This window comes from Gouania willdenowi, chromosome 8, assembly GCF_900634775.1.
Source record: "Gouania willdenowi chromosome 8, fGouWil2.1, whole genome shotgun sequence".
Lineage (NCBI taxonomy): Eukaryota > Metazoa > Chordata > Actinopteri > Blenniiformes > Gobiesocidae > Gouania > Gouania willdenowi.
In genome coordinates, this window is record NC_041051.1 from 12501828 (window position 1) to 12523396 (window position 21569).

General features: G+C 37.4%; 1 protein-coding gene across 1 annotated transcript in view; it reads left to right on the top strand.

Moving 5' to 3' along the window:
* Positions 1-3095: 3095 nt before the first annotated feature.
* LOC114467879 (protein kinase C beta type-like) overlaps positions 3096-21569 on the top strand; it is a 104700-nt gene continuing 86226 nt past the window's right edge. The window contains exons 1-3 of the mRNA XM_028454379.1: positions 3096-3185; positions 9699-10128; positions 13467-13498. Of these exons, the coding sequence (XP_028310180.1) occupies positions 9938-10128; positions 13467-13498 (223 nt within the window). The 5' untranslated portion in view covers positions 3096-3185; positions 9699-9937. The remainder of the gene's footprint in view (positions 3186-9698; positions 10129-13466; positions 13499-21569) is intronic.

The following is a 21569-nucleotide window of genomic DNA, read 5'->3' on the forward strand; positions in this document are numbered from 1 at the left end:
AGAATTTTGGAAATAAAAGGGAGATTAGATATTCTATAATTGGACAAGTCACTTGGATCAAGGGTTGGTTTTTTAAGGAGAGGTTTGATTACAGCGGTTTTAAAGGCCTGTGGTACATAACCTGTTACTAGCGATGTGGTAATCCAGTTCATCATATTAGTGCTGATTAGTGGAAGAACATCTTTAAATAGTGGAGTTGGGATTGGATCTTAAAGACAGGTTGTTGGTTTAGAAGCACTAATTATTGAGGTCACTTCAGATAGACCAAGTGAAGTGAAACTATGTAAATAAAAGATTCATGTTGGGGATATTTCAGGAGCTGCATTATTTAAGACATTATTGAGCGCTCCTGCAGGGGGGACATTAGCTTTGTATCTAATTGTTAGAATTTTATCAGTAAAGAAGTTGATGAAGTCGTCACTGCTCAGGTTGACCGCAATAGAGGGTTCAACTTGTGGCTTTTGGTGAGCCTGGCGACGGTGTTGATTAGAAACCGTGGATTGTTTTTGTTTTCCTCTATTAAAGTTGAATAATAGGAGGTTCTAGCTTTGCGGAGAGCTTTTTTATAAGCTGACAAACTTTCTCTCCAGGCAGTATGAACTTCTACCATGTTTGAGGAGAGCCACTTCCTTTCTAATTTTCGCAATGCCTGTTTTAGAAGACGCAATTCAGATTTATACCAGGGGGCAACCTTTTCATGACATATCTTCCTCTTTTTAAGCGGGGCAACAGCTGTGTGCAGTGACAACATTGCACTGTTAAGATCATCTCTTTTCTCTGTCGTAGGACATTGATAGCTACTCTCTGTTGAGATATCACATGGATCAGAGGTAAGCAACGATGGAACTAAATGTTTAAATCTCGTTACAGCTTTCTCAGACAGTGTACAGTGTACTCTTCTCTCAGAATTTAAGTAGGCCGATAATTTTAATTCAAAAGCAAACAAGAAGCGATCTGAAAAAATAGGATTTTGAGGATATATTGTCAGATGGTCAATATCTAAACCATATGTTAGAACAAGGTCCAGGGCATGATTAAGATAATGAGTTGGTTTGTTTACATGTTGTGTAAAGCCGATTGAATCTAATAGTGAGATGAATAATTTATATGTTAATGTATCCTCTGTACTTGCTTTATCCTGTACAGGTCTATCTAAAACATAAAATTTTAAAAACAGTTTATTCAGCAAATTTTTTTTTAACAATTTCTCATTAAGCAACTGGTAATTGGACCCAGGTCTTCGGAGCCCCAGACTTGACATAGTACAAAAAATGTAATTTTGGCTACAAATTAGCAATGTTTAAGTATAAGTATAGCGTGCATATGAAAGTCTCATCTCCACCAATAAAACAATCTATTTTCTGTTTAAATGCCTCTTGATATTATATAATATACAACTATTAACTACTATTTTGTATGCATGTGGTCACAAATTTGTGTTTCCTGTACACGTCACAGCTTCAAGGCCACATTTTATTTTATTTTTTTTCTTGACTTTGTCATGTCTAGAGCTCCATAAAGGTCTTCTGGATTGCAAGGCTAACCATTTTACCCTAAAGTTTACTCTTCAAGGAAACTCAGTTTTTATATGGTAACTAACATTTATGTTCAACACTGTACCTACAACATACAGCCTTTAGTAATGTTTTGGGTCTGTTTCTATACTGTGGTATGTAAAATCTTGCAGCATTTAGGGGCACTGGGAAAAATGTTAATTAATCAGCAGAATGCTATACACTTAGACAAATGCACAAGCCAACAAACAGAAGAAACCATAACGCCTTGTGAATCTGCATAGTTTGCACAATGCATCAACTGAGCTGTTTTTAATTATAAAAATATGAATACATATTTATTACTTAAGAATATTTTTAATGTTTTGAACAACGTAAAGGTTTTGTAACTTATTTTACTGATTAAAATGTGGATTTTTAGGACTGGATAACTGCATGGATTGGACGTTGCTCCAGTAGCGTCAACATCCTCCTGATGCTACTGGATGATGGCAACTCGCACACAGAAATATTACAGACTGAAGCCTCAAATCAATATCAGATGTTTGACTTGTTTTTTTACAGACTTTAGACTTACTCTGAGCAGTGCATCTAAATGGAAATGGAGATTATTCACATTTTCAATCAGAGGTGGAATTAAAAATCACCCAGGCAAGCACAAAAGCACAGACTGCAGTCTGAGTCACATGCAATTCATTAACTGACACCTGAAAGGTTGATCTGCGAGGATGATTATTTTAGCAAACGATCACCAAATGCACATTCCTTATATAACCACTAGCTTACAGTAAACACACACTCAGACAATTATACTGTCAGTTACACTCCAGCCTTTCACACAGTAACACACGGTGTTAGTGAAGCGCACACTGTCCGCCTGTGTAGCTCTGCTGGAGGTGTCAAACATCCAACACAGCAGCCTTTCACGCATGCAGACAAAACAACTATTCCAAGCATTGGAGCACAGTTATAAGCATTTAACATATTCGTTTAGCCACACAAAAAATAAAACCCACATACAAGCTCACACGGCCGGTGAGAGAGAGTGGAGAGAGAGAGAGAGAGAAGTGGGAAAATGCAAATTCAGAATGAAAGCAGAAGAATGAGCTCGCTGCAGTTCCAGATCAAAGATGATTAAGCTGTTTTTGAGAACTCTTAAAAATGCGCAGTAGAAAAGTGCGAGGGACTGCTGAAACAAAAGAACAACAGAGATAGAGATCTGACTGATTCATCCCAGATATTGATTGCTTGGTGGCACAATGGCAGACGAGGGTCACTTCCTCTATGTGCATTGATTCAAGTCCTGCTGTTGTCCACCATGCAACCACGAGGCCATGAACAGCTGTGATTTGATCTCAGGAACGTTCCAAAACATTTATTCTAATGAACTTTGAACAAGAGTGGTTTTTACGTGCATGTACACATTGCACTGTTGTGAAGATTGTTGACCCCTCCTCTTTTGTTTCTAGCAGGCTCTAATCAACTGGCTGTTGCAGCTCTCACCTGGCCTAGTTAAGCATAGCCTGCAGGATAAAAGGGCGTGGGCAGCACACATGAAGGACAAGTCTGGAGAGAGCTTTGTGAACCTGTGCTGCTGTAACTTGGTGACTCTGCTCGAGTGGAAACTCATACTTGTATTGAACTTGGTGTGGTGGTAAGGTGTAAGGCCAGGTAAGACGGGGTACCTCATACATTTTGCACACCTAGGAAATGTATGTCTAGACACATTAGGTTAGTGGTTGGCAGGGTTGGGGTCAATTATAATTGTAATCACGTAATAGATAATTAATTACAATTATGATTGTAATTGTAACTGTAGCTGTTGTAATTGTAATCAGCATGGAAATTAAATCAAAACCGTCATTTTAAATTGAATTTAACGCAAAACTGGGGAACCACGTCTTAGTTCTATGGCTTATACATATGTAGTTGACAATTATTAAAATACTGTATGTTTAGTATCAAGTTCACCTGTCAGTTCTCTTAAAGATCAATATATATATATATATATATATATATATATACATTTTTTTTTTTAAATGGAATTGAGGGGTATACTGACAGAAAAAAAGCTCATACACCCACACCAAAAAAATGAAAACCAATATTTTCATGGATAAAGAAGCCTAACAAGGTAAACAAGAGATGAGAAACAAATCAGATGATAGATAATATTTTTAGTGTATTTTACAGCTGATTTAAGACGTGTCAAAGCTGACCCGTTATAAGGGATGCTAACAGAACGTTAACGCAACATGAAGGTTATGTTTTATGGGCTTGTTTATTAAAGGCTCAGTAATTGTGATTAATTGTAATTGAACTTAAGTAATTGAGAACATAATTGTAACTGACTTTCAGGGGGGAAATATGAATTGTAATTTTAGTTGTAATTGGAAAAAATGTTTGTCAACGTAATCATGATCAAGTTGTAATTGAACATGGATAATTGAAGATGCAATTGTAATTTAAAAATGTAATTGACACCCACCTTGGTGGTTGGTGCCACCCCATGGAAGTTTTGACCTCCCTTTTATTTTGTCAGTCATTGCGCAGTGCTAGAGTTTGATAGGCCCTGTTTTATTTTGATTGTTTCATTTATTTGGCACAATATCCCCGCCCTCACCTTGCCTACTCAAGGAGTGCTCGTCTTTGTCTGTGAGGAATAAATCATTCTAAAGTAATTGGCTCATACACTTGGATTTATTTTGTCTATTTGTTGCTATCCAGATGTCTTTTCAACACTTGGAGAGTACCAGTAAAAAAGAGCACTCAGAGAGCACAAACCTCCACCAAGCACCAAATCTCCTCTTTGCCAGATATTGTCAGTTATCTGAATCAGTGATCCTGATCATGGCACCATGATCATTCACACTTTAAAGGTTTTTAAGACATGTATATCCCCATTAATAACAATAAAGTAGGTACAAATGTATGGACATCACCAAAAAAAAAGCGATGAAATGTGTAATCTAGATCCGATCGGGATGAAAACTGACATAACTGAGTCAAATTTCATAAAGACTGGTCAATTACAAACCAAGATATGATGTTTTGAAGACACAGCCTTTTTTTCCCCCAAAACTGATCCAGAATCAGTATATTGATCTGGAAACACTCCAAAAATAAATGGAATGAAATCTTTCATGGTCTATCTTTGGTAAAATTTTGTCAAAATCCTTTAAAACTTTCCACATAATCCTACTTAAAGACAAACAAACAAACAAATAAACATCAGTAAAGATATGACCTCGACTTACAGGTCACAGATAACTTAAAAATGTGCTACTCCAATATTATACACTTTTTACCCAATCATCTTGCAGGCTGCAGTGCACCAGGCCACGCTGTTTTTATCTAAAAAACCAAAAATTGTTGTTAGTGCTGAATTTTTGTCAACCTGTGAGTAAAAGTTAATAACATCAGTATAATAAAAAAAGACAGTTTCAGTATTCAGCCACCACATTGACTTTTACGATTGACCCTTGGATGCCCGTCGCTGTTGGAAATTAATCTGTCCTCATTATTTTAGTCCGTCAGCCATCCAAAGAATGGTTTTGGGTGAGCCTCTTATGTTAGAGAATGCATGGTTAAACAAATGAGAAAATCTGGGCTAAAAAGGTTAAATCAGAAGAGATTTGAGCTGGTGAATAAATCTAGTGTAAAGTTTGTATTGACTAGTCTAGGCTGAATGGCACATGCTGGTATCTGTCCCTGCAGCTAAATCAATCTCATCTAGGTCATTCACAACCAGCTGGCTTTGAGCGCGAAAAGCTCACCCATTGGGACTATGACTTTTACTGTCCTCAAATGAGACTCTGTGGCCTCATATTAGACGCTGGGTTGGGACTCAGCTGAAATAATGCATCAGATACACAAGATTTAATCCAGTGTTGGGTATGATGTATTGGTATTTACCATGTCTGCATTTTTGTCAGTGTATATCATTCACACCAAATGACTTAGTCATTTATCAATTCTTGCCAAAAAATATTCCTGCATGAATTGAATCCAACATTGCAGATGATGATCCTTTGCAATCTCCCTGAAACAAAAATATCCTTATGATGAGTCACAAGTCAACATTTGTGTCTCCTCTCTAAGCCTGTGCACAAACTCTTACAGTCTGTGCTTTTCTTTGAAAGATCCCCATTGCTCTCATCTGCTTGGTAGCTTCATGTTCTTGGTTAAGTTGAAAGCATGAAAAAGGAAAATAAACACAATTTAAGGCGTTTATCAGAGAAGAGATTTCTTAAAAAATAATGTTATGCAATGATTTACAAAACTCTGTTGATTATTCTTTTTGCTACTTGTTTCCATGAATGTACTTAATGTGGACTAAAAATAGTACAGGAAAGGTTCCTCTAGAGCAGTGGTTCTCAACCTCAACCCCAGAACACAGAAATGAATGTTGAAGAACAGTCAGGTGGAGATCGGGCCATCTATAAAGGAGAATAAAGGGGAGAGCTTCTTGGAACCCATCCATGAAGTCAGCAAAATGATGGACCATTGTTCAATAAATCTGTGATAATCACATTTATTTATTTATCTGAATTATATCCACTGTTATCCAGGAACTTTATTATTTGTGCAATAATAATAATAATAATAATAATAATAATAATACATTTTATTTAAAAGCACATTTCCAGACACCCAAAGACACTTTACAGCTGAAAAATGACAAGTACAGTGATTAAAGAAAATAGGAATCAGAAAAAAGACGTGAGTGGGTGGTTGAACGCTAAAAGCTGAGTGAAACAGGTGAGTTTTGAGAATTGATTTGAAAGATGGGAGGTCGGTGCCGTTGCGGATGCGACTTTGGAGGGAGTTCCAGAGGGTGGGGGCAGCGACAGAGAAAGCTCTGTCCCCCTAGGTTTTGTGCTTGGTCTTGGGGATAGTGAGGAGGTTTTCATCAGAGGAACGGAGGCTACGGGAGGGTGTGTTTGGTGGAGCAGGTCTGTGAGGTAGGAGGGGGCCTGATTAAGAAGGGCTTTATGGGTCAGAAGGAGGAGTTTGTATTTGATGCACTGAGGAACGGGGAGCCAGGGGAGGTTTTGGACGACGGGTGATGTGGTCACGGGAGCGAGTGTGGGTGAGGAAGCAGGTGGCTGCGTTTTGGATGTATTGGAGTTTATTTAGGAGTGTGGAGGTTGTACCAAAGAGGATATTATTGCAGTAGTTGAGGCAGGATGTGATAAAGGCGTGAATGAAGGGAAGGAAAGTGAAGGGAGGAGACGAGAGATGTGGTTTTCATGATTTGTTTGATGTGGTGGTCGAAGGAAAGGTTGTTATCAAAGATGATTACGGCAGTGAGAGGCGGGACTCAGGGTGGAGTTATCAATGGTGAGGTGAAAGTCTAAGGCTGTTTGGGTAAGGGAGTTTGGAACAATGAGGAGTATGTCGGATTGGTCACTGTTGAGGATCAGGAAGTTTTCTTGGAGCCGTGCTTTGATATCACAGTAACAGTTTGATAGTGTGGAGTGGGTTTCAGAGGTGATAGACTTGGTGGAGATGTATAATTGGATGTGGTCGGCATAGCAGTGAAAACAGAGACCATGATGAGGAATGATCTGATGGAGAGGGAGGAGGTAAATGGTGAAGAGGAGAGGACCAAGCACAGAGCCCTGGGGGACTCCTTGGGACAGGAGGGCAGTGGGGTTGGAGCAGTTGTTAATGAAGATAAATTGTTTTCTGTCAGTGAGATAAGACCGAAACCAGTCATATAGTCATCTTAATGATAAAAGGAGTTATAAGTGACCAAAAATGTTGGAGACGGTGGAGAAATTGGGTTTTTAAAAAACACAGGAATAGGTTAAAATTTGCAAATTGTGGGTAAAGAAATTTAAAAATGTTGGGAAATTTAGTTTGAACTACTAAATAATGGGCATTACAAATTTTGAATATGGTTAAATTGGCAAAAATAAACATAAAATATGGTGAAAAGGTGTTAAAAATGACAATAATGAGTCAACACACGCAAGATTATAGGTGGGGAAAGTGGTGAAAAGAGTTTATAAGTGCCAAAAATGCCTTGAAAGGGGGAAAAAAAATGTGCAGAAGAGCCATTGAAATTTGATAGAGAAGCGGCAGAAATGGGTGTAATGTAGCAAAAATGCATTAAAAAGAGCATGTTTACATTGCCAAAGCAAATGTGACTGAACAATGTACACACAAAAAGACATTAAAGACGATCGAAAGCAGTTAAGAAATACAAAATTTACGTAGCGAAAAAATAATTTAAAAAATTTAAAAAGCTACATTTATGTAGTGCAAAAACTAAAAAATACAAAATAGGGTTTCACGATATACATAAACAAAATTTACAATGAACTTAAAAGTGTTATAAAAGGCGGGGGAAGTTAAGTATGTTTTACATATATGGATATGCACACACCTGCATCTGGTTTTACAAGTACATACATGTGCACAAACACTTATATATGTATGTATACATACAGTATACACACAAATGCAATGGCAGACTGTTATATACAGTGACTATCAAGTATTCACCCCCTTGAATGAGTTACCCTTTTATTGCTTTAATAAATAAATCAAGGTAAAAAAAAAATCGCTTTCACACAAATCTATTGGAGAAAAACTGTTTCATTTCAAAGCAAACACACAAAGTAATGTCAAATAAGCAAAATTATTTAAAGAAAAAAAAATATTGTTTGCATAATTATTCACCCCATAGAAGTCAGTATTTAGTAGATGCATCTATGCACCTGTCTGTGTGGATTAGTCTCAATCAGTCTTGGATATCTGCAATTCAAGCTCTGTAAGGTTGCGCATGTATCGGGCAAGAACAGCCCTTTTCAAATCCAGCCACAGATTCTTTATATTTATTGAGGTCTGGGCGTTGACTGGGCAACTCCATAACGTTCTATGACAGAACATTTACCTAGTTGCAGGGCTCGAGACTGCGACCAAAATGGTCGTATATATGCAAGTATATTTTCAGTGTGCGAGTGAAAATTAAGAGGGTTAGGAGACCCCACTATAAGAGCTGGACCCTCTGAATTTCATTCCATGGGGTGAAGCAATGCAGATGCTAAGTTATGCTATGGTTAAGTTCATTCAAGTACAGCCTTTCTGCAAAATAAAAAAAACAGAATACATGTATATAAAAAAACTACCTGTGATTTCAGCCACTGCTTGTTGCAGAAAAATGTAATATTGTCACTAAAATCTGAAACATTTTGCAAATATCTCAAGTCATTGTCAATCTTTACTTCATACAAAACTACGATACGCCAGTGAAGTCAACTATTCATCAGCATGCATGACTATGTTGTACAACCCCCCCCGTGACTAAATTCTGTGCTGGTGCCACCACTGGAAAAGTTAGTGTAGAACCCTGAGACGTCTTTTAGCCATTCCTGTAGCCTCCTAAGACGTAGTTCTCTTACACGCTGAACAGTATTTTTCTCCACAAACGCTGATCAACCAGTCACCAGACCGTAGTCTAGACACAGGTGTTTTATAGCTCAATCACTTTAGACACACCCACACCACTCAGGTGATCCTCATTTTAATAATTGTGAGACGTGGCAACAATTAGATGGACTTCCATCCAATTAGACCATTACGTTTAAAAGGGGGTGAATGTTTATGCAATTATTTTTCTTTAAATATTTTTGTTAAGTTAATAAATTAATTTGTCTTTTGACATTAAACAGTGATTTCCAATACATTTTTGTGTAAAAAAAAAAAAAAAAAAAAAAAAAAAGATGGAACATTTATTTTACCTTGATTCATTTATTAAAGCAATAAAATGGTAAATCATCAAAGGGTGAATACTTGATGATACAGGCACTGTATATAAGTACTGGTCTTTCTGGTTTCTCTCTGTCTCTCTCTCTCTCTCTGCAATTAATTTCAATTCAAAACAGCTTCATTGGTATGAAACAATAGGTTTACATTGCCTTAAAGCAAGTGTGAGAACCATGTAAACGCAAAAAGATAAAATGTTATAAAATAGCTAAATTTGTGCAAAACAGTAAGATATAATAAAATAGGCTTTTTACTAATATATATAATAATAATATTAATTATATATTAATTTACACACACACATATGTGTCCCGTTGTACATCTCTCTCTCTCTCTCTCTCTCTCTCTCTCTCTCTCTCTCTCTCTCTCTCTCTCTCTCTCTCTCTCTCTCTCTCTCTCTCTCGACAGTAGAAAAAGAGGAAGCGGAGGAAAGACAGCGACAGCAGCGCCGCTTCACAACTTATTATCCGAACAAGACGCCTCAGAACGAACTAGAATCAAACTGAACCACACTGTTCTCCACTCTACAGTTCCAGTCTCCCACTCCACACGCACCGCGCGGCGAACCACTTGTAGGTCCGTTGAGGGGAAGGCTCGGTGTGTGTGTGTCTGTACCTTTTCACTGACAGACCGTCAGTTTGTGGAGCATGGCAGACTCTGCGGCGGCGGCGGCCGGTGGCGGCAGCGACGGGGAGGACGGACCCAGCCAGCCCGCACGGGGCTTCGCCCGGCAGGGCGCGCTCCGTCAGAAGAACGTGCACGAGGTGAAGGACCACAAATTCATCGCGCGCTTCTTCAAGCAGCCAACCTTCTGCAGCCACTGCACCGACTTCATCTGGTGAGCCTGGTGCATCCTTTCAACCACACATATCTGACTAATACACACACACACACACACACACACACACACACACACACACACACACACACACACACACACACACACACTGAGAGCAGCAGAAAGAAGATAGACATTTGTTTAAATGTGTCCAGACTTAATAGTGTCACTTTCCCAAATATTCATAGTTTTTGATCATGTTACACTGATTTATTTTTTTTAATTTTATTTTTTTTAAGGTGGGACGATATACAAAGTTCAGAGACGATATACGATACAGAGCTCATGATAACGATACGAGACGATACTAATGAAAAGGGAAAAAAAGTTGAAGAAAAAAAAATTTATTGCAGTTTGAAAAATAACCATGCTTTAATTTGAACATTCTTATTACTCTAGTGGATATAAAATAAACAATAACATAAGCATTACAAATAAAGTGCAATAAAATGAAAAAGAAACAAAAAAAAAAAAAAAAACTAGGACAGTCTACAGTAGTTGTTACCAAATGGCACACTGGTGTGCCCTGGGATTTTGTGACAACAATATATAACTACACAAAAATGATTATTTTTTCATTTACTACTTTGTATGACTCATTTCATAGTACAAAAGCAAACTCTCTACCTATTTTTTTGGGGGAAATATTTTGTTCATAAATATCTTGTGACAATGACAACTATATTACTCATATTTCATTTGGCATTAGTAAATAATTATGCACATTTACAAATATTGTACATGATGAGTGATAACACTTGTTATAGAGGCCTTTTTGCACAATGGGCGTGTCCTTTGGTGTGCCTTGGGCACAAAATGTTTGGGAACCACTGATCTACAGTACAGTCCACTTGTACCTTCATCATTATATCTTGTGATGTTTTAAACCCCAATATCTTTGCACAATATGTCAACCAACCTCTATGATTTTTACATTTTGCATTGGTACCAAAAACAGCTTAAAATTAAATATATTGTGTGTAAATGATAGATATATTCGAAGTAAACAAAAACATTCACTGGGTTGTCTTTGCTGAGATCACTAAGTCTTGTGATATATTAGTTGTACAATGGGCTAAAAATAAAGCAAGTGGAGTTAAGATTGGGATTAATCAATGTGAATAAAGCAGAATAACAGTAAATGCCACAGTGCCATTCCACTATAGAATTGTGAGTTTGATTTCAACCAGGTCAAGGTCTTACAGGAGTTTACATCTACAACAAGAATAGGGTTTCTCTGATTGGCTCTATTGTTTAAAATCATTAGTATTCTGTTAATTCTTTAAATTGACCTTAATATAAATGGACCTTCTTTGGGTTTGTTTATTTTCTGGCCTGTCTCGGGTGAACCCTTAATAAATCAGGTTTAGACTGCAGAACAGTTTCACTTCTTGTAGTAGAGAATGGTCGAGAACTAACAGTGAAATCTGACTTTTTTTTGGTAAGAGGAGAAATGAAGGAAGTTGCATGGTAATCTTAAAAAAAGCCTCAGTCTAAACTGTATATCGATGCTATATCTGAATTAAAGGCTGAGAAGGGTGTGGGTAGCACCAGTTTGAAAAATAGGGAAAGCAGCGGCGGATCGTTTGAAGTTGTGCGGTAAGCAGAGGAACTGAGAGGCTGACTAACACATGTCCTCTAAAAGCCATAGGACCTTTATCCAGCGATCCAACCTTAGTGTTTTCCAACACTGAAAAACACGTCTCCTGCTCCTCCTTCACCGTCCTCCTCTCACCTGTGCAGACATGCAGCCCTCCAGGCTTTTCTTAGACGGTAACGGACCATCCAATGTGTTGGTTATGAAACGACTCTCCAGCTCCAGTTTGGTGTAATTGGGTTATGTTTATTATTATACATGGGTTGCTCTATTTTCCCCAAACACTTGTTATTTAAGCTTTTTAAATTCTGAATTACTATATTATACAACCTAGAAGACTGTGTTCATTACAGCCTAATCATGGGATGGACTCTGTGGCTGTGAATTATTTGTAAATCAGGAACATTGTGCTCCTTTGTAATGATTTCACCTGCTCAGATTATCTATCAATCTTTCTGGGCCAATAAGCATAATGGTGAAGAACAATAGGCAGCACTAAGTGATTTCACACCAGGAACGATTATCTATTTGTAGGCACCATATGAAAATGAGCTTGGCTGAGTGTGTGTTCATGCATGTCCGTGTGTGCACCTGCGGGCACCCGAGCATTCCTCATGCCACGGACTGGGCGTGGCTAACCCTGTAGCCCTGGGGCGGCTACGGCCCCTCCCAACAAGACAGTTTGAATGTATGTGTCTGTGCATGCTAGCATGTAATGTGCACTAAATGTGACAACTGTAAACTACAGTGTGTGTGATGGCTATTTCTGCTTGCAGTGCGTCTCAAATGGGGGTACGTGTATCCCTTAGGGCATGCGATGGCACTACAGGGGGTACTTGAAAATGTAATTTTTCGTTAAAAATGATAATCGTACTAAATATTACCAGCAACTCACAAAACATCAACACACAGAATAAGAGAAAGTATACTGAATAATAAAAAGAACAGACAAACAACAACAAAATGACACCAAAAATACAAACACACACACTAAGATAGAAAAATACTTACTATTACCAGAAACACACAAGACAACAAAGACACACACTAAATGAGAGAAAAATACACGAGATCACTACAAACTATACAAAAATAACAGAGCAACATACTGAACAACATAAGAAACAATGACACAAAAAACACACACTGAGAGATAATAATTTAAATAATACTATCAACACACAAAATAAGCGAAAAATATACTGAATAACAAAAAGAAAAAACAAACGGCAACAAAATACACAAAATTACATCAAAAACTTACAATATGACACCAAAAATACACAAAATGATGATAAAAACGATCTTGATTAGAACATGAACTGAAAATAAGAGTCAGTCTTTGTCCCACATCAGGACGGAGATGACTGTAAATGACAAACTATAGAAATAATTCTATTCAGGAGCCACTAAAAACTATTTTATTCCACTTATTTACAAAATGACATTGTTTGACATGTGTTATCACTCATTCATTCCATCATTATGTTCTATAGTTGTTTTTTCACAGAATTCTGATCAAAATTATTTTCGGACAAAGTGGGTACTTAGATTCACTGCCGAACCACTGACGCTGCCTTAGTGAATGTGTTGCCTGTTTAAATGGGAAACACTTGGAGCTATATTAAAATGCAGACAGTGTTAGAAGTTTGCCAGATATCTTGAGGTGAAGACCAAGGTTTTTGGTGTGTGTGTGTGTGTGCTTTTTATAACTTGTTTTCTGTCTGTGTTTTCTCTGTAGGGGTTTTGGCAAGCAGGGATTTCAGTGTCAAGGTAGGCCGATTCAATCCAGACACCAAACTAAACGCTGGTGCATGTGAAAACGTTGTGGCTATTTCCTTTTTTCTCATTTTTCCATTCAACCACAATGCTTGAGGTAAAAAAAAAAATGCACATTGTGACAAAGAAGAAAATTTGGAAGCTTTTTTAACGTACATGACATTTGTTTTGATTATCTATGCAATAAAAAAACAGCTGAACGGGCCAGTCTGCTACCCTGACATGCAATAATCCTGCAGACACTAGTAGTTCATGAGAAAAAGCTATCGAGAATATTATTTGTTCTATAATATGTTATTGAATTCAGCAGCCAGTTTATCTTATTAATTATTGTGAACTGAAAAATGATCACTGTGTTATGTTTATTGATGGATCAGTTGTTCTTGGTAGTCCCCTTCACCAATTAAAGTAGCTTTTTTAAAATAGTTAATTTATTCAGTTGGTGGGTTTGCTCTTTGAATTTTTTTACCAGTTGAATCCTAAACTCTGAAATCGTGAAAGCTGCTGGACATGATTTTTGTTTTAATCAAATAAAGACAGTGTAGGCCACATAGATCAATAAATCAAAGATCATTTACTCAAATTGGTCCTCAAAAGTTTGTTTTGAGCTCCACTATTTATTGGCATTAAAGGTGCTCTGTTGTCCTGCCTCCAAAGTCCCTCCCTCAGAGGAGCTAACAAGCTATTGTTAGCCCGACAGCAACATCACAGCAATACAACATGCTCTGTTAAAAGCATATTACTGCAGCGCTTCTCTTTCTCAATGTGCACATACCAATCTATCAGCAGCAGCACCACAACAACACAGTGTCACTCACAGCAGCCCACACGGAGGCTGCAGTGAAGGCAACCCGCACACAAACAACACATGCACTACAGAGTTCTAGTGTAACAATTACAAATCAAACATAATGTAAATAATTAGCAGTAATTAGTAAACTTTTACTCCTCCAGACCATACACTGTAAAAAAGACGGTGCTCCAGGCACCACCTTGCTATGAGCATTGCTGTGTTTTGGCCATGGCAGAAGGGGGCGGGTTTCTGTGAGCAACAACTGTCAGACAGCCCATCAAACACAATCCTGGCTCTGATTGGTTCTTTTTGCTCGGTCACGGTGCATTCTGGCAATCTGCCAAAGGCTGCAGGAGGGACTCAATGAGTCTGTTTTTTTCACACAAACTACTAGTTTCATGTAAAGCTGTCCTTACATAGTGACAGCTTTAGCAAATATGATAAAAAGTCACTTTTTCATAAGAGTTACGGCCTGCACCTTTAATGGAAAAAGTTTAACGCATTGTGGGATGTGGAGACAGGTGCGTGCAAGAGGTTTTACTTCAATCTGATAACATAGGAAATACCGGGAACAAACTTGATCAAAAAATGATGTCAAGTGAATCACTGTTCTCCTTGTCTGGGGAAAAACAAGGAAATCATTGTAAGAATGAAGTAAAAACACTTCTATGCATCCGTCTACATCCCACAATGCAATGTGGGAAAATGTCAACAAATGGAGTGTTAATGGTGAAGATGAAAACAAACTTTTGAGCTCAAATTCAACCTTTTACTTCTCTTTTTTTCTTTTTCTGACCAAATGATCTTCGAGTCGTTGATCTACGAGGCCTACACGAAACACAAATTTCATGTCTAGCAGCTTGAAGAAAATCAATCATCAGGTTGAATTTTTCATCTTAAACGGGGGAAACGTGGGGCAGTATCTGTTGACTTTAAGTTTGCTCCATGAATCCTTTTTTTTGTTTTCATATGATTATTAGTTATTTTAAAACTAGTGTGCTTCTCTGCATCTCAGTCATCCAATTCCTGATAGATGTGGTTGTGTCATCCATATTAGGGAAGCCCTTGTTCTAAACTAAACCAAAGTTATGAAGAGACTTCTGAAGCGGCAGCTGCCCATAGTAGAGAAGGTGACGTGATTTGTTTATTTAGTTTAAATGTAATTGTTGAATAAAAAAAAAACTTCAACTGTTTTTGGTTGTCCGCTAGCAGAGTAGTACCATCGTTATATTTTTCAAAGTTTCAGTTCTTTGCAAAAGGTACTAATGACGTCATCAGGCAAAGGAGCAGGTGCTTATATGCAACAAAGGCAAATTGATGATTTGCATACATTTTAAACTTTGTGCTGTACTGCTAGCTTGTATCTCCCTGTGGTATATGCGGGTTTGTTTACTGAGTAGCACATGGACACTAACCAGGTTAGGTTTTCCAACCTACTCTCACCCTTACATTCCTTCACTTCTATACTGTGTGATTGAGAGGAATGTGTGCACCATTAGAACTGACATAAGCTGTCACAGTATCCTGAGAAAATGTGGAGGTGTGTTTGGCTTTGTTCAGATTGAAGTCTGTTTTTTTTTTCTTTTTTTTTTTTTTTTTTTCTTTTGTGCAAACTGCCAAATTGATTTTCAAGAATTTCTACGTCTCTTAGCAACAGGAAAACATCCAACATCGCTCTATATGCTGCTGAAGGGGCTTATTTGGCAGTAGGGTAGCTGGTAATTACAGACTGTCTATTCTGGGTCAGTATTACTTTTTAAAGGGTACATTTATGTTACTGTAGTGGTCCTTTAAAGAGTGTATGTACGTAGTTAGTGTGTAGCCCTGTTGCATTTTTTTTGGGAAACATACGTTTAATTGGTGAGTAAATATAATTTTTGCCCTATATTCAGTCTGTGTCTGTATTGACTTATTACCCTGAGTGACTAATGGGAGTTGATTATTTGCACAGCTACCAGATAATATACAAAGTGCGTTACTGGATAGTTATCTGTCTGCAGAGTATCAATACCCTAATGCAGAGGGAAAAATGCAACTCCTCTGCAAGGTCACAAAGGCATCTGCCAGCATTTTTGTCTTTTTCTCTTCGTCAAGACACCAGTGGTTTAATGCTTTTCTCAAATATTATTTATCACACTCTAAATCTCACTCCAACCTTAGTATGCAAACCCATGTTTTATCAGTAAACTGCTTTTCATAATTGTGACAGCAGGCCAAAATATTCTTGAATTGTTTGGAATTTCTTGAGAAAATCTTAGATCTGTGCTTTAACCTGTGCAACGTTCTGATGAATTTTAGATGACATAGTACAGGGTATTGAACCTGTTGATCTGTTGTAAAACTCCTTACATCACACACACACACACAAAGAAAATCTTGTAAATAGAGCAGTAATAATCCATTGCATCAGTCACCAGTGAACTTGTAAATGTCTTGCCAGGGTGTATCAATGTTTATAAAACAAGGGTGTGTTTGATTCATTTTTTCTTCTTCCTGAAGTCTTCAGCTTTTAATTAGATTACTGTTTTCTTGTTGCTTTGATTTCTTTAGTTCTCAATTTTGATTACCTCAAGCTTTACCGAATGAACTTCTGCTGAAAAACGGCCAACGTGATTGGCTCAGTGTTGTTCCGAAAAGATTGTGATTTAATTGGATTTTACTTCATTCTTTTTATCTCCCTACATCAACAATTATAAGAAAAGTCCACTTTCCTTTTCTTCTGCAAATCTATAGTTTTCAATTAATCTAAGTTTAATTGGGCAAATTGCTGAATAAAAGGATTTTCAAGTGGTTCTCCGACTGCCAATTGCAATAAAGTACACTTTCTAATGTGAAACACTGCCTAACTGCTTAACAATGACATTGTTAGATTTACACAAGGACAATTTTATTGAAAAGGTTTTTGTTATTACTGTTTATTTATTTATTAAAGAAAATCATTTAGCCTTGCACAAGGAATGGTAATGTATAATGGAAATTCAAAACTATATGTTTTGAAAAGTGGAGAGCTCAATCTGAGCCGATACCTGGTTGCAGCAATAAAAAAAAAACACAGTTTTTCTTGTAATCCTTTTATTATCGCAAGTTCACTTAGATTTAATCTTATGAATAATGATGAAGTTTTCTATGTCGAGATGATTTGACGATCTTGCCATAGTCGGTGTTTGCTGTAGATTTCTTTAATTGCAGGATCCTTTAAACACAAGCAGTGATGCTGACTGATTTGTTTACCGCATACAGACTAATTCATCATTGCTGTACACAGGGATGCCTCAGTGGGGTTTTTCTCTTTAGTTTCATAAGAAGTAGAAGAAAGTGTTGGACTTAAAGGGTGCTAGCAGCTTGTGTTATATAACATGCCATAGTATGTGTGTATGTGTGCATGTGTTCGTCAGAGTCCGATGAGCAAAAAAACTAAGGAGACGCTTAATGGCAGGAAGTGAGAGATACACGAGTGATGAAATTAAATGGTGAAAGTTATTTAAGAAACTGAACAGATGCATTAAAAAATCAAAAAAGGGGCGGCGGGTGAAAAGAATAAGGCAGAAGGAAAAGAGAAAACATTGAAGTGGTGGAGGTGGAATTCATTGAGGGAAGATGGTGGATCCATGGGGGACAAGGTGGGTGGGTGGGATGCAACACATTGGAACGGAGAGGATAGTTTGCACAGGTGTAGCAGAGGTGTCAAACATAGGGTCCCAATTGATCACATGGGCAAAGGCAGGAATTGTGCGTGTTCGTGAAGGGCTGCTCGATTATAGAAAGAAATAATTATCACGATTATTTTAGTCATAATTGAAATCACGATTATTTCTCAACCATGAAGTTATTTATTTTTTGTACTTAAAAACTAAATATAGTCTTTAAACATAAATAAAATCCTTCAAACACTAAAATCAAGTATGTTCACTTTTGCACAAAACACTTGTTGCACGTGATGTGTCTTTGCTCTAGGTCTCCATCATCAAACCCATGTAAGAGAATTTGACTTGCCACTTGTTTACCAAGCGTTTTTGCTGCGTTTTTCCTGCCATGTTTCAGACCACTAGCAACAACTTTCCTTGTGTTAGCGTGCAGGCTAGCTTTGGCTTTGAGAGGGGCGGGGCGGAGGGGAGGAGCTTGTTTGTGCATGAATTAAATAACTCAAAGATAGTATTAATAATGTGTGTGTCAAGCTTTATTATTTGTAGATGTCTGAAATACTGGGTTTTTTCTAATTTAGCGAATAAAACATGTAAAAAAACCAAATTATTTTTTTTTAAATAATCGTCTTTTCTTGATTATGTTATTTTTGTAATCGTTGGGTGTAATAATCGAAATTGTAATCAAATTTCGATTAATTGAGCAGCCCTATGTTCCTGTGTGATTGATGCATAGGCCATTTAATTAGGGGGAACAATTTTAAATTTAAAATATTTTTAAATCCAAGAGATTACAGCATTAAAAAGTAAGGCTATTAATAAACATATGCACAGCAAGAAACAATAAAAGTTCATTTTTGGTAAGTTGTGCCCTTAGAAGGGATCATCAACCCAAATTACATAAACGGCTCAACTGAAAGACTATGTACACTTTACCAGTAGGAATTAGAGGCTATATTTAGAAGCTACATATGCAATAAAAAAGCACTTATGGATATTGATATCTTTGACAAACTGTGACGTATAGTGATTACTCGAGGAAGTTCAAATTCAGTCTCCAGCTGCTTTTTTTAGGGTGAAGGTGTCCGATGGTTGCCATGGTAGTGTAGACTTCCCAGGGGTATGGCGTCTTCTTTTGTGTGTATCTGTAAAATAAGTGATTGATGCATCCAAAAGTCAAATTTCTCGTTCCCTGGTAAACGAACATTAAAAATCCGTCCTCCATAACTTTCCTGGTCTTCTTAGGAATAACGCCCTAACATCCAAAGAACTGGACATCACATAACTAAGCACTAAACATCCAATTGAAATGCTATTTCACCATAGAGTAACATTGGGAAATCTGAAGAGTATTGAACATAGAACATGATTTATAAGAATACTGATTAGCTGAAATCTCCAAAATGTTAATGTCCACATATGATGTGATATTATGTGTATTTGAAGGCAAAACATTTTAGATCATTCGAGAGAATGAGAGAAAGGACATTAACAAATTTAATTTTCTGGGAGAAAATGGAAAAGTGCATCTATTTTTTTTGTCCCTGAAGTTCTTAACTAACGGGCTCTGTTTCAAAACGGTTTGTTTTGCTTCAAAATAACACTTTGTTTAAAGGAATAGAAACAAGTGCTAAACTGGCACATTTTTAGAGTTGGTGTGGGCGAGATTTTAATCAGTGCAGAGAAATTAATGGACATGAAAGAAGACAAAAAAAAGTGTGGGATTGGGAAATGACATGAGAGAATGTACATGACTTCATTGTGTGCTGGAACCATTACTCTTATTCATCCTTACAGTTTTGACTGATGGCATCTTTTTAAGGTTAAACGAGTGTTTGTGGCTTTTCGGGCGTCGTGCCCACCGTTCTTTTGGACTCACATCATATGTTTTTTGCCTTTTTATGAGTCTGTTTAGGTTCAAGTGATCTAGTGAATATTTGCAAACACCAGCGTCTGTTGGCTGCGCTGAATGTAGCTCCAATGCTGCTGCAACTCCAACCTGTGTGGGTGGTGGGGTCTTAGATCCAAAACCTGCCTCCCACACACACACACACACACACACACACACACACACATGCAACAATTGGGCTTTCATACATTTACCACAAGGAGAAGATTACATAGTAGTGTGCTAATGCTATACAATGGTACTGTATATCACTGTAAACCTGGAGCCAAAAAGCATTATTTTCTCCTTTGTTTGTTTTTCATCGACCACTGGTTGTTCACAACTCCACCCCTTTATTACCTTTTTCTTTCCTGATAACTCTTCTGGTTTCACCATTTCAATTTTTCACATGCATTTCTGCCCAATTTGATCTTTTTACCTCTTTTGTTCTCCCTCTCCTCTAGCTTTCACTTCCCCCTCTTCTCCACAACCCTTCCTCTAGCTATCCTCTTCTCCCTTCGCCCACCTTCTCTCTCAATATCCCCCTCTTTCTCTCAAGTGGCTGTGTGCTGGAAGCTGTGGGCTTTGATGCTTTTATAAATAGCTAAAGTGTTCCACTGAGAGTACCACCAATGGGATGGATGGATGGTTAGATTGGTGGATGGGGAAGTAGAGATGAGGAGGGAGGATTGAGTATGTAGGTGTGAAGGGAGTACATTGGTACTGATCTGGGAAAAAAAAGGGAAAGGATTAAACAGAGAGTTGGATAAAGGTAATCTACTGAGCATACCGATCAGAGACCAAGTACTACAGTTTAATTTTTGCCATTAAAAAGTAACTAGATTATTTTAATGGAAACTGTCCTTAAAAAGCAACATATAACTATATTTATTGATGTTTATTGTGTGACTAAACCTCTAATGGAGTCTTTTCTTTTTTTTCATTTACTCTCGTTACTGTAATTGAGTAGCTTTTTTGAGTACTTTTTAAAATCTGTAATTTTACTTAAGTAAATTTTGTTTCAAGTAACAGTGCTTTGCTACATTTGAAATAGTCTTCCGTGAGCCTCGTCCTCCAGCAGTGCCAGATAAGCCACTGTGCGCCTTTACGCATTGTGTGTGCGTTTCTTTTTTTTTATAACACCCCCAGGTGTTGTAGCCAATTGATCAGAAGTTTTGCGCAATGATCATGTGATTTTTAATTACAATTATTATTAATAATATAAAACTGTATTTGTAGGCGCGCGCACGTCACCCTGGGGCTTTAGTATCATTTTTTCCTCCTTCGGCTCATTCCACCTAGAATGTTTTATAGACTTTATATAACATACTGTATGCATTTCTTACTTTCAGAGGTGATTTATTGGATGCTCTGACACATTGGATGTATTGACATAAGCACTTACCTCATCCTTGACATTTGTGTTATTTAATTTATCCAGGTTAGCCGCACCATGTCTTCTTCTCATGCACGTTATTTTGAAATGGTGTTCTCCAATAAATTCTACATATACTGTACATGCCTTTTTATTTTTTTATTGCATGGGAGAGATGCCCCCCCCACCCCACAAAAACAAAAAAGTAACTAAGTAACGTTTACTCTGAGTACATTTTAAGTGAGCTACTTTTGACTTATACTCAAGTAGATTTTCACACCAGGAACTTTACTTTTACTTATAAGTAAAATTTGATCAAAGGAACAGTACTTTTACATAAGTTGATTTTTTTTTCTGTACTCTTTCCA